Here is a 12,956-nt window from a genome sequence, read left to right on the forward strand (position 1 = left end):
GGTTATATGAGATACTTTAGCTGTTGTAAATAGTTGCTTAGCACTAAATGTGTCACAGGCAAGTGGGGTTAAAGTGGTTCCAACTATTTTATAACGACGAGTGTGGAGGTATGTATGTGTACACTGAGACGTATTTCAAATGATCTATTAATTTGTCATGAAATACTTGGGTGAGGTGAGGTTAAGCTTGGTGTAAGTCCCGTCCAAGATTATTGCACCAATAATCCGCTCGTCTGTAATAGGACAGGTAAGCAAAGGAAACTACACCTCTCAGTTGAAATTGTGATATGTTTAGTTTCAAGTGAGAATACCCAGTTAGGGATGTTATATCCCCAAACTTGAACTGAACTTGCGCGGAGTGACACTCGAAGGTTACTTCAATATGTTTTTTTGAAATAAAAAATAATTTGATGTGAAACTTTTAAAAATTAAAACAAAATCGCTTAATACACAACTGCTGACTTGTATCTCCGACATCCAACCTTTCCAAACAAATAAATTTGCTTTTTACGGCACAAAAGTAAAATATTTCAATTATGGCAGGGGTCGTAGAACTGCAATTTCATTTCTTTCCGCAGTCTTCATTGAACCAATATACTTTTACCCAGCCACAGATAACATTTTACAAACTGCTGCAGAAATGAGTGATGGTTAAATGGACATAATCAAATTTAACCACGATTCTGTCAATTTTCAATTACATAAAAAACAAACTCGGTATACCTCAGTATATATTTATCTGAAACATATTATATGGAGACAGAAGAAACGCGATTAATAACCCCAGACTGTTAGGTTTTTAGTCTAAAATTATGAGAAAATACACAATACATACTGCTGTAACAGGTTAAAGAATATATAAAAATGGATGCCTGTTTATTGCAATGCCCATCAGCCATGACATATTAACTATAATCATACAAACAATCGGGTGCTCCTTAACCTTTTTCGTGTGGTATACATAACATCTTAACAGATTTATCTCATATCTGAACCTGAAAAAGTGACATTTTCAATTGTGGATGAAAAAAACATGAAAGCATCGATTTATTTACGAGTTTCTGATGAAATACTTGTTTTTCTGAACAAATCAATCTCACGCGAGTAAAATAACACCACAGTCAAACACCGTTGTGTCAAAGTTTGATGTGTCGAACTTACGTATTGCTTCATTTTTTTAATCATTTTTCGTTTGTGTCGAACCTCGAATAACTCGAAGTTTGTACGAAGGTCCCTTCAACTTCGACACAACGGTGTTTGACTGTACATTCAATCCACCTCAATCACACTATGGTTTTTCAGAGTAATGAAGATCACTGACACTTAACAATTCTCTTCAATCAGAGACAACATTCCTCCTGTCTTTTCATTTCTTATTTTCTTGGCATATCTGTGTTGCTTTTGTTTCAGACACCGCTGCCCCACGACAGCAACCCATCCTTGTCGTAGGAGGCGACTAACGGGGTCGGGTCCTTAAGCAAACCATGCTTGTCGTAGGAGGCGACTGACGTGATCGGGTGGTCAGGCTCGCTGTCTTGGTTGATGCATGTCATCGTATCCAAATTGCGTGGATCGATGCGAGTGATGTCAATCACTGTATTGTCTGGTCCTGACCAGATTAGTGACAGACAGCCGTCAAATAGCTGGACTATTGCTGAGTGCGACGTCGCAGAACAAGCAAACAAAAAATACAAAATTTTACCAATTATTAACCTAAAACCTTGACAGGGATAATAATCTAATTCATTAAATACAGAATGAAAACCCGCAAGACAGAGCCCTCGAAACCGTTTATATTTTGTTGTTGCAGGAATTGTGTGAGTACAACCTTTGTAATGTACAATTTGGTTCAGCCAGGTGTGGACATCCCTATATTGGGTTTTCATGTTTACTGCTCAAGGATATTTCAATTAGTGTTTCGCTATTACTATAGACAATGACTTTAATGTGGTGCCATTGCGACAGCTCGTTCGGCGGTGGGGCGGGTGGAGCGTTGGGGTAGCCCAGTGGTTAAAGCCTTCGCTCGTCGAGCAGAGTGAGTGAGTTAGTGAACATTTAGCATTTAATGAATGCAATGTATATACCTATATTCTTCCCTGGAGAGTACAACATGAGTTATCAGTTATAAGGTGATATTAAAGGAAAGAGATTTTACAAGGATTGACAGTCCCTTTGGAAGTTGCACATATCGTTTAGTTGGGTTATCAATATTTTGGGAACAGTTCTTTGTCCTCATAAGACAAAGAAACAGGAGGCTGACAGGATTGGATACAACAGATAAGATGCGGATCTGCCTCGCATTTGGACACGGATAACCACAGGACCAATGATGTTGATGTCACTTCACAGCATGTCTCGATTCGCCCAAGTCTCTCAATGGCACAGGACGTGTGTCAGAAGATTGTCATGGCGTGGACCACAGAGAAAGCAGCTTCTCTGAACAATAAGGCGTAACATTTTACATTTGCTGTATTCATGTAAACATCTAAATGAAGCACATATATTATATTCTAACACGGAATATGACTCAGGAACAGTCTACGTATTTAGGAACCGTGCTTCCGGCATATGCATTTTAGCAAATTACCCTGACACCATATTGTCACCAGATCATGGAGAGAGTAGATCGACATATATTCTCAAAAGGCAGGAAAGTGGGGGAAATGTTTGCAAGTACTTGTTGCCCACTCACCGCCTTTTCAGAAAGTTCCCCAAAATATTACATACCACAACGCATTCCCAGAATAGTATGATAACCCTGTTTCTTGTGAAGTGCAAACCAACATGTCACCTTCCCTGGAAATCTTAACATAATGCTGTAGCTGAAGGCAGTTCCACTGCAAGGACAAAACTTGAAATATAATCACGACTTATTGGTTTGGGAAACACATGGTCAGCGCTTCGTCCCATGCCTCCAGCTACCTTAATGAGAAGGATGTACATACTTTCGGTATCATGAAATCTATTGCGGCTGGTGAAAATACATTCATCTACAGCTCGACTTTAAAACAAAAAAGTCCCATGCCTCCAGCTGCCTTAATAAGAAGGTTAATACGCACTTCCGGTTTAACGTACTTGCAGTGAGACTTTAAGATAGATAGTAGCAAGCCTCTAATAACATTCATAAGAAAATTATACGCACTTCCGGGCAAATGTCTAATTTTCCGGTTAAGGAAAATACTGCAGTGAACATTAAAATAGAAAGTCATGTGACTCTTAACTGCCTTAGTTTAATAAGAAATTGTTAACACTTCCGGTCGGGGAATAGGTCCCAAGCCTATGTTTGTTGTGAGAGCGACTACACGAGTCGACCAGCTTTGGTTGCGTGTCACCGTACCCCAGCATCGCTCCTTATAATATTCATCATTAGTTTGTCTGGCCCGGATTCGATTATCTCGCAACATAATGTAGTAGACTGTGCTGACGGTTAATATCGTCACACCCAGTTGTAGTCCTTAATGATAAGGCGTCTCGCGTTCAATGTAACTATATTTATACATGTCCAAAGAAATGTATATACGGCTAATTGTATGTTTTCATCTCTCTCTCTCTCTCTCTCTCTCTCTCTCTCTCTCTCTCTCTCTCACTCTCACTCTCTCTCTCTCTCTCTCTCTCTCTCTCTCACACACACAAAATAAACAAACCAACATAAATTAAACAGTTCGGGTTTGACATTTAATGACAAGAATGTTTACATTCGTAAATCAGGAAGCGTTTTACCTATTCCAATGATATAAGACAACACATAACATCATGAAAAGGACCTCAAACACTGTCCCCATGTATAAACTCGAGCCTTGTTAAGGGAATGCTTTAGCCACCAGGCTACGCTTTGACTAAAACAAAAATAGAAATAGGTTTACTCAGTGGGTGAGTGTGGGCGTTGGGTGCAACGCCGCTTTGAACAGTAGTCTAGTTATAGCGCGGCATGTCAGCTTAATGTTAGAGGAAAGCCCGAAGTGACGCAGGTCTCAGATGTCTACTACTTTAGTGAAACCCACGAGCGCGAGGAAGGTGGTGACAAACCTAGAAACATAATCGGGGATAAATGGGATTCAAACCCACAATCAAGGGACGCACTACATAGTGAATTGCAGCGCCTTAGACGACTGGGCCACTCGTGCCCCTTTTACTCATGATCAGTGAACTAAACACATGATCACACTGACAGATTCGTCAAAGATTCGAACCTTCACTTCACTCACCTTTGGTACAGCTTTAAAGTCAATCAAATATATATCCCCCTTCCCACTGAGTGTGTAGACTGCTCGTGCCTCCTCATAGAACAGAAGGCTGGTCATAGGGGAGACCAAAATCATAATTTTTGTCTTCTTGTTCGAAACCAAAGATAATTTATACAAAGATATATGTGTTAGAAACGGGTAGGTAACGTAATAATACAGGCTCTCCTCGGCTCGGTCGAAGGTTATTCCGTGAATCTGTCCGATATATTTCAGTACAGTTTGTAAATTCCGTCCTTCATAATCAGAAGACTTTATCATCGGCCCGACTGTGAAGAAGAAGCGTCTTTGGGAGGAATTGATAACCAAGGAGGTCATTTTGTATCCCTCCAGGATTGATTTGACTTGCTTACCTTCAACAGAAACACGGGCCACAGAATAATTTGCATTTTGTTGTCGCATGATAAATAATAGTTGCTGGTCCTGATCTAAAGCCATGGATCGTATTCCAGGCAGGTGCAGGTGGAGCATGATTGTGTATTCGTCTATTAAGCGGGACAGGAGTTCCGTGTCTGTGGATATTAGCAGCATCCTCAGTGATGACACGTATACCATGTCCCTGACGGCGATGCTGAAACCAAGGTCCTTGGTCGTTGTGAAGTCGTTGAGGTGAAGCTGGTAGAGGTTACCATCGGTGGAATTGCCGTCGAGAACAGGTGCGATCAGAACACGTGACATCCCAGCAGCATGTCCAGGGCGAGCATGTTCAGATGCTGAAAGAGGATTAACATTTGTGACAAGGCCAGATTCCCTGAATCCCGAATACCATGTAAACCTTCACCCGCAGTCTCATTGCTCAGCCCTGTATCCCGAATACCATGTAAACTTTCACTCTCAGTCTCATTGCTCAGCCCTGTATCCCGATACCATGTAAACTTTCACTCGCAGTTTCATTGCTCCGCCCTGAATCCCGATACCATGTAAACTTTCACTCTCAGTCTCATTGCTCAGCCCTGAATCCAGATACCGTGTAAACTTTCACTCGCAGTCTCATTGCTCAGCCCTGAATCCTGAATACCATGTAAACTTTCACTCTCAGTCTCATTGCTCAGCCCTGAATCACGAATACCATGTAAACTTTCACTCTCAGTCTCATTGCTCAGCCCTGAATCCCGAATACCATGTAAACTTTCACTCTCAGTCTCATTGCTCAGCCCTGAATCCCGATACCATGTAAACTTTCACTCGCAGTCTTATTGCTCAGCCCTGAATCCCGAATACCATGTAAACTTTCACTCTCAGTCTCATTGCTCAGCCCTGAATCCTGAATACCATGTAAACTTTCACTCTCAGTCTCATTGCTCAGCCCTGAATCCTGAATACCATGTAAACCTTCACCCGCAGTCTCATTGCTCAGCCCTGAATCCCGAATACCATGTAAACTTTCACTCCCAGTCTCATTGCTCAGCCCTGAATCCAGATACCATGTAAACTTTCACTCTCAGTCTCATTGCTTAGCCCTGAATCCTGAATACCATGTAAACTTTCACTCTCACTCTCATTGCTCAGCCCTGTATCCCGAATACCATGTAAACCTTCACCCGCAGTCTCATTGCTCAGCCCCGAATCCCGATACCATGTAAACCTTCATCCGCAGTCTCACTGCTCAGCCCTGAATCCCGATACCATGTAAACCTTCACCCGCAGCCTCACTGCTCAGCCATGAATCCCGATACCATGTTAACCTTCACCCGCAGTCTCATTGCTCAGCCCTGAATCCCGATACCATGTAAACCTTCACCCGCATTCTCATTGCTCAGCCCTCTATCCCGAATACCATGTAAACTTTCACTCCCAGTCTCATTGCACAGCCCTGAATCCAGATACCATGTTAACTTTCACTCGCAGTCTCATTGCTCAGCCCTGAATCCTGATACCATGTAAACTTTTACTCTCAGTCTCATTGCTCAGCCCTGAATCCTGATACCATGTAAACCTTCACTCCCAGTCTCATTGCTCAGCCCTGAATCCTGATACCATGTAAACTTTCACTCTCAGTCTCATTGTTCAGCCCTGAATCCCGAATACCATGTAAACTTTCACTCTCTGTCTCATTGCTCAGCCCTGAATCCCGATACAATGTAAACTTTCACTCGCAGTGTCATTGTTCAGCCTTGAATCCCGATACCATGTAAACGTTCACTCTGAGTCTCATTGCTCAGCCCTGAATCCAGATACCATGTAAACTTTCACTCTGAGTCTCATTGCTCAGCCCTGAATCCCGATACCATGTAAACTTTCACTCTCTGTCTCATTGCTCAGCCCTGAATCCCGAATACCATGTAAACTTTCACTCTCAGTCTCATTGCTCAGCCCTGAATCCTGATACCATGTAAACATTCAATCCCAGTCTCATTGTTCAGCCCTGAATCCCGATTACCATGTAAACTTTCACTCGCAGTCTCATTGCTCAGCCCTGAATCCCGAATACCATGTAAACTTTCACTCTCAGTCTCATTGCTCAGCCCTGAATCCCGGTACCATGTAAACTTTCAATCCCAGTCTCATTGTTCAGCCCTGAATCCCGATTACCATGTAAACTTTCACTCGCAGTCTCATTGCTCAGCCCTGAATCCCGATTACCATGTAAACTTTCACTCTCTGTCTCATTGCTCAGCCCTGAATCCCGATACAATGTAAACTTTCACTCTCTGTCTCATTGTTCAGCACTGAATCCCGATACCATGTAAGCTTTCACTCTCAGTCTCATTGCTCAGCCCTGCATCCCGATTACCATGTAAACTTTCACTCGCAGTCTCATTGCTCAGCCCTGAATCCTGAATACAACGTTGAACGCGACGTGACACCCCATTTACCTCCCCGATCTACTCACATTTCGCACATCGAAAGATCTGGGAAGCCTTGTCTAGAACCAGGGAGAACGTTGCACATGAGTTTTGCATGATCTCGGACCACTTGCCCTGTGAATGTACAGGTGCGTGGATTGTCAGTGCGTACCTATATATGCCACGTGTAACAAATGTTAAATTTGGGATAACACTTTCTTAGTAAAGTACAGATTCTCCTACCCTTTGGTCCCTCCCGTCCGGGGTTCGAACCCACACTGCCAGAGTGGCACCTAAAGGCACTCAACGTACGTGATCTAGACTACCAGTCATTTTGTGAAAGCCTCGTTGGCTGAGTGGGTTAGATCGCTGAGTCTGTGTGCTGGCGTTTAGGTGCTTCACTCTGGCAGTGTGGGTTCAAATCCCGGACGGAACTCAACAAAAAAGTACGAGAATCTGTACATTACTAAGAAAATGCTGTGCACAATAAAACATTTGTAAAATTCGACCACTTTCTAAATGTCAATGTGTATTTATAGACCACGTGTTGATTCAGTTGGGATGTCATGTGATGGGTGACGTCAGTGGGTCAGGACACGCCCACCTTTTGGCGAACATCTGTATCTGTACTACTTGTTATTGTTATTTCTATTAAGAATCTTGCCATTCCATTGGTTAATTCGTATGACGTGACCAAACAATTATCATGTGCCTGACACTGACCTCGAATATTGACTCGTCACATAATCAGTATTGACCTGTCTCGTGATGAATATTGACTCGTCTGCTAGATGGCGTCTGGAACTAACGGTTCACACTTAAATGTAATCAAACAGGATGGTTTCAAGACTTCGTAAAGTGAATTACGGTACAAGATACGAATGATTACTCTTTACGAGGTAAATACTAGTATGCGAAAGGACCGGAGGACCCGACGGGTCAAGTTTTCGCATATTGACCTCGTCAAGAGTAATTATTTGTATACTGATTCATAAACACATGTCATGATATAGTCAAGTCTGTCTATATATGGAAGCCACTGACCCATGCACAGAGAATGTACACATATACATATTACACTGGTACATGAAATAATACTTAACCTATATTACGTCATAGTTTTCCTGTATTTGCAAAGCTTTGTCTCATTTCAAAACATTAACATAAACTAACGGGCAAAAGAAACGCCACCAAACAATTTTCTGGTCTAAATCAAACCGGACGCAAAGTTTAGTGACAGTTGATGTTTTATTTTAAAAAAAACTAATTATTCAAAAACGGTATTTGAAAATGACAAGATCAAAAACCATATATAGGATGTGACCCCCTCCAGCAACGATGCAGGTCCTAACACGACGTCGAACTGTGTCCACGAGTCCCCTGACATGCTGATTAGGGCCCTATCCTACGCCATGTCAATGACGGCTGCTGACGTTTCCGAATCCTGCGTCCAAGGTCTGGTGATCTGATTTGCCACTGTAATAGTGTTTCAGCATTCAGAAAGTCGCTAGTGACTCGAGCTGTTGGAGGGGTGGCGTTGTCCTGCTGAAACAGCGTCCGTGGGTGTCGTTGCAGGAAAGGCAGTACCACAGGCCGCAAAACCTCATCAATGTAACGACGTGCAGTGAGATTTCCGTCGATGATGACCAGATCTGTCTTCTGGTCCCCGCAGATGCCACCCAGTCTATGACACTACCACCTCCATAGGGCTCCACTTCTTGGACGCAACAACGTGACGTCCGTTCACCCCGTCGTCAGTAGATTCGAACCCTCCCATTAGACTTGCAGAGCTGGCACCTACTCTCGTCGCTGATAAAGGTGTCTAATGTTGTTATAGGCGTTACATATTAAAGTAGAATGATATTCATCTTCTATCCCTAGATTGCAAAGAGGACATATACGTAAGCTTAAATGGACCCCAAACTCTCGTTAACGTTCGAACTTAACAACCACATTCTAAGGTTTATCGTCATATTACGTTGATTTCTATCTGGTGAAGTAGTTCTCAGGTTCGATTAAGCTTAGAACTCTTTATATATGTTATATCTTGAAGGGGCACGGGTGGCCAAGTTGTCTAAGGCGCAGCGATTCGCTGTGCAGAGTTGCGTCCCTTGGGCACGTCAGAAGCCTATGATTGTGGGTTCGAATCCAAGTTCGCCGCGATTATGTTTCTAGATTTGTCAGCACCATACCCGTGCTTGTGGGTTTCGCCGAAGTGGTAAACGTCTGAGACCTGCATCTTTTCGGGCTTTCCTCCCACATTAAGCTGACACGCTGTGATACTGGAATACTGTTAAAGACGACGTTAAACAAAACCCACTCACTATTTCTTGAGCTATGTCCTATCATACAATTCCCATTAGTCGGGAAACAAGTACGATTCGGAAAAAAGACGCACCCAGTGCATTAACAAAAGAGCCATGCAGTACTGCACGTGCCACAGCACTGTATAAGGGTGCAGACTTTTTGATTGCCTGGCATCTGCGTCAATCAAACAATGACGGCTCAACAACATGCCAAGATCAACACGGATGCAAAGAATCAACGTCATAGGCCGCTTATGGGCGGGGTAATCCCGATCAGCTTTAGCCGGGGTTTTTAATGTAGCACCCAGCATCAACACAAGGCTATGGGATCGGTTTCAACAGCATGGGTCAACACGTGATCGGCCAAGGTCAGGACGACCAAGAGTAACCACACCGCCCAAGATCGCTCCATCCGACTGCGCCACCTACGTGTAAGGACGACCACAGTCACCCAAACCGCGTCCCAGATACCCGGACTGCGCAGAATCTCCGACCAGACCGTACGAAACCGTTGAAGAGCAGCATGTGTACGAGCAAGATGTCCTGTTCGATGGTCATATTTAGTCGACAACCTCGACAACAACGCCTGCATTGGTGTCGTCAACACAGGGAATGGCCTCAACTGCGATGGAGAGATGTCTGGTTCAGCAACGAATCAAGATCTCTCCTCCGTCGGGGGAAGGAAGAGCACGGGTCTAATGACGTTGGGGAGAACGTTACGCCGGAGACTGCGTACAGGAAGTGGACAGATTTGGTGGGGGTACCGTTATGATGTAGGCGGCTATCTCTCATCATTGCAAGACAGGTTTGGTCCATATCCAGGGCAATCTTAGGGCTCAACGATACATCAATGAAATTTTCCTACCACACGTCCTCCCAATTGGAGCGTCAGTCCGGCCTAGTACAAGCAGCCACACACACGTGCATGCACGTCGCTATATTAGTGCAATAATCTTGGACGCGACGTAAAACCTCATCTCAACGAATTTAAAGCGTGAATGCCAGAGAATAAACAGTTTCGTTACACCGGAACAGATTCCATTGGGCGACAAAGACGAAATAGCGGTGGAAATTAATCATGAATTGATCATTAAAAATCAGTATTCGCGCCATTTGTGGTAAGAGGAAGCATGTACTCCAAGTGTCTGTTGCCTGCCGCCACACAGAAATACTCCCGATATGTGACGGCACACTATAACAAAGCAAATCTTACCGACATGGTAAAGATCTCAGAAGCTGGCGAGTTGTTGATTCTGGTCAGGTTACTGTGCTGATCTTGGTGTATTGAACAGCATGCGGCTATCTGGTAACACGCCACCTCACACACGTCTGTGCTGTGTAGCTCTGGGGGGTGTAATGACACTACAATGTGTGTCAGACACAGACCCATGAATACTCGTCCCTCTACATTGCCACGTAATGGTCCCTTCATTCTGAAACAAGACTATTATAGAGCGTAGTGAAACTTCACTCGATATTTGAATTACTGCTACAGTTTGCTTTTTGGCCGTTCAACATTTGTAAATAATCGGTTCTTGGTCAGACAATCCAGTGATTGACATCATGAGCATTTGTTTACGCTAGTGTATGAGTCTACGCCATTGGGTGAGTGAGTTAAAATTAAACGTCGCACGGCATTATTTCATCCATATAGCGACTACACAGTTGGCATACGATGACAGGCACCAACCAAATCAGGAACCCTCAACACCCGATCCCGTTAGTCGCCTCTTGTAACAATCGGAGGTCGCTGGGAATCTATCTTTTACTCGTAATGCCCGTGGAATCACACGAGTGCGGAGCATGAAGACTTGTGACGACAAATCGAGGGTCTGTGGCCTCACACAGAAAATTGCTCCGAATCTAAAGTTTACACATCTACTTTTCAATATAATTTCCTTTGACTTCAAAAGTCCATCTTAGGTATACCGGTCCTATATAGAGACCAAGTGTAAATTGGCACGGCCCCATATGCATGGCCGAAAGCTATGAACACACAAAGCCATTTAGAAAGTGGTCATATGGTACAAATGTAATATTTGGGATAACACTTTCTGAGTAAAGTACAGATTCTCGTACTTCTTTGGGTTGAGTCCTGTCCAGAAAGTGTTATCCCAAATATAACATTTGTTTCATTTTACCACTTTCTAAATTGTATCGTGTGTTCACATCAAATCTATTATTTAACTGATGTAGAAAACCTTACGGGGATTGGGGATCGGGTGGCTCAGTGTACAGAGATACGTCCCGAGGGTGTGCCAGGATGCTATCATCACGGGTTCCAATCTGAGATACGCGCTGATTCTAGTTCTGGGTTTGTCAGCATCATACCCGTGCTCGTGGGTTTCAAAAACATGTGCCCATTTCTGGTGTCCCCGCCGTGATATTGCTGGAATATTGCTAAAAGCGGCGTAAAACTAAACTCACTCACTCACTCAAAAAAATGGAAAAAGACCTCCATCAATTCCATGCCTTCTTTCCTCTCAGCTGAAGCTGGTCATCAGTGGTATAACTGCTATAATGTTCAAAGCGGCGTTAAACCAAAACACACACACTGATAATGTTCCCCCGTGAGGATCCGGGTTAGAATTGGTCTTCAGCAAACTATGCTTGTCGTAAGAGGTGACTGACGGACTGACTTGGTTGATGCATCGTATACCAGTTGCCTAGATCGACGCTCATGATGTCAATCACTCAATTATTTGACCGCCATCATATAGCTAAGTGCGATGTTATGTGACCAACAATTATACCAAAAATAGTCATTGAAATAACTCACCTGTTTGGCTAAGTCAAATATGCCGGCAAATCCCGACAATGTTACTTCCATGACGTACTGAAGAAAGGAGAGCATACAATCGAAGTTTGAAAGGGTCCCATTACCTGACGTAGCTCATCTCTGATATTGATTAGGACGACCTTAAAGCATTCTGCGATGAGGAAAGCTGATAGCATTATTACTTGCTGAATCTGTCATAAATACTTGACACTGAAATATACTGACGGACAAAAGAAACTGTACCACTTAAAAAAATGAAATTGCAAAAAATATAAAACCAAAGTTTAATCGAAATCAAAAGACAAACACAACAATGCATAAAGCAATACACGCCCGTGACACAATTTGTTAAGAAAATAGGAAAAACGAAAAACACCTGTCGCTTGGGCAACCGAAACTACACGTGCAATAAGGGTATATAAGTGATGCGGATGGCATGTCAGACTCTCACACTGATGCAAAGCCCACCACAGAAATGCCACGACTGACACCCGAAAAACGCGAGCGGGCGCTGGGTATGATACAGATCGGATCCATCCCTTCCCACATTGCTAGAACTTTGGGTTACACCGTCTTGCTGTAACTAACCTGATAACCGTTACATATAGATCGGGCAGATATCAATCAACAGGAAGGCCAAGGGTAACTACGCCCAAAGAAGGCCCGTACTTGCGTACTTCGTTCACCAGAATCGATTCCTGACAGTGATGTCATCATGCGACGAATTCCTTAGAGCATATAGTTAGTCGACAGACAGTGGCCAGGCGACTCAGGGCTCAAGGAATTAGGGCTTACAGACCTAACAGTTATTGACATCTCAACAACCTCGTCGGAGATTGAGATG

General features: G+C 43.4%; 1 protein-coding gene across 1 annotated transcript; it reads right to left on the reverse strand.

Annotated features, from left to right (window-relative positions):
- Window positions 1–4,139: 4,139 nt before the first annotated feature.
- Window positions 4,140–10,765, reverse strand: LOC139460888 (uncharacterized). The gene is made up of 3 exons (XM_071242362.1): window positions 10,547–10,765; window positions 7,075–7,162; window positions 4,140–4,954 (listed from the first exon to the last, which is right to left on the reverse strand). The coding sequence occupies exons 1-3, from the start codon at window positions 10,763–10,765 to the stop codon at window positions 4,140–4,142; spliced, it is 1,122 nt and encodes a 373-aa protein (XP_071098463.1).
- Between the last annotated feature and the right edge of the window lie 2,191 nt (window positions 10,766–12,956).

The sequence above is a fragment of the Haliotis cracherodii genome, unplaced genomic scaffold (assembly GCF_022045235.1).
Source record: "Haliotis cracherodii isolate W230 unplaced genomic scaffold, xgHalCrac1.p SCAF_14, whole genome shotgun sequence".
Taxonomy (NCBI): domain Eukaryota; kingdom Metazoa; phylum Mollusca; class Gastropoda; order Lepetellida; family Haliotidae; genus Haliotis; species Haliotis cracherodii.

Excerpts from the sequence above, each read along its gene's own strand:
- LOC139460888 (XM_071242362.1), bottom strand. The coding sequence starts at position 10,765 with ATGAAGGGACCATTACGTGGCAATGTAGAGGGACGAGTATTCATGGGT. Across the intron at positions 7,163-10,546 it reads CTGAGATCTTTACCATGTCG|GGCAAGTGGTCCGAGATCAT; the intron begins GTAAGATTTGCT and ends GTACATTCACAG. Across the intron at positions 4,955-7,074 it reads GATCTTTCGATGTGCGAAAT|CATCTGAACATGCTCGCCCT; the intron begins GTGAGTAGATCG and ends ATCCTCTTTCAG.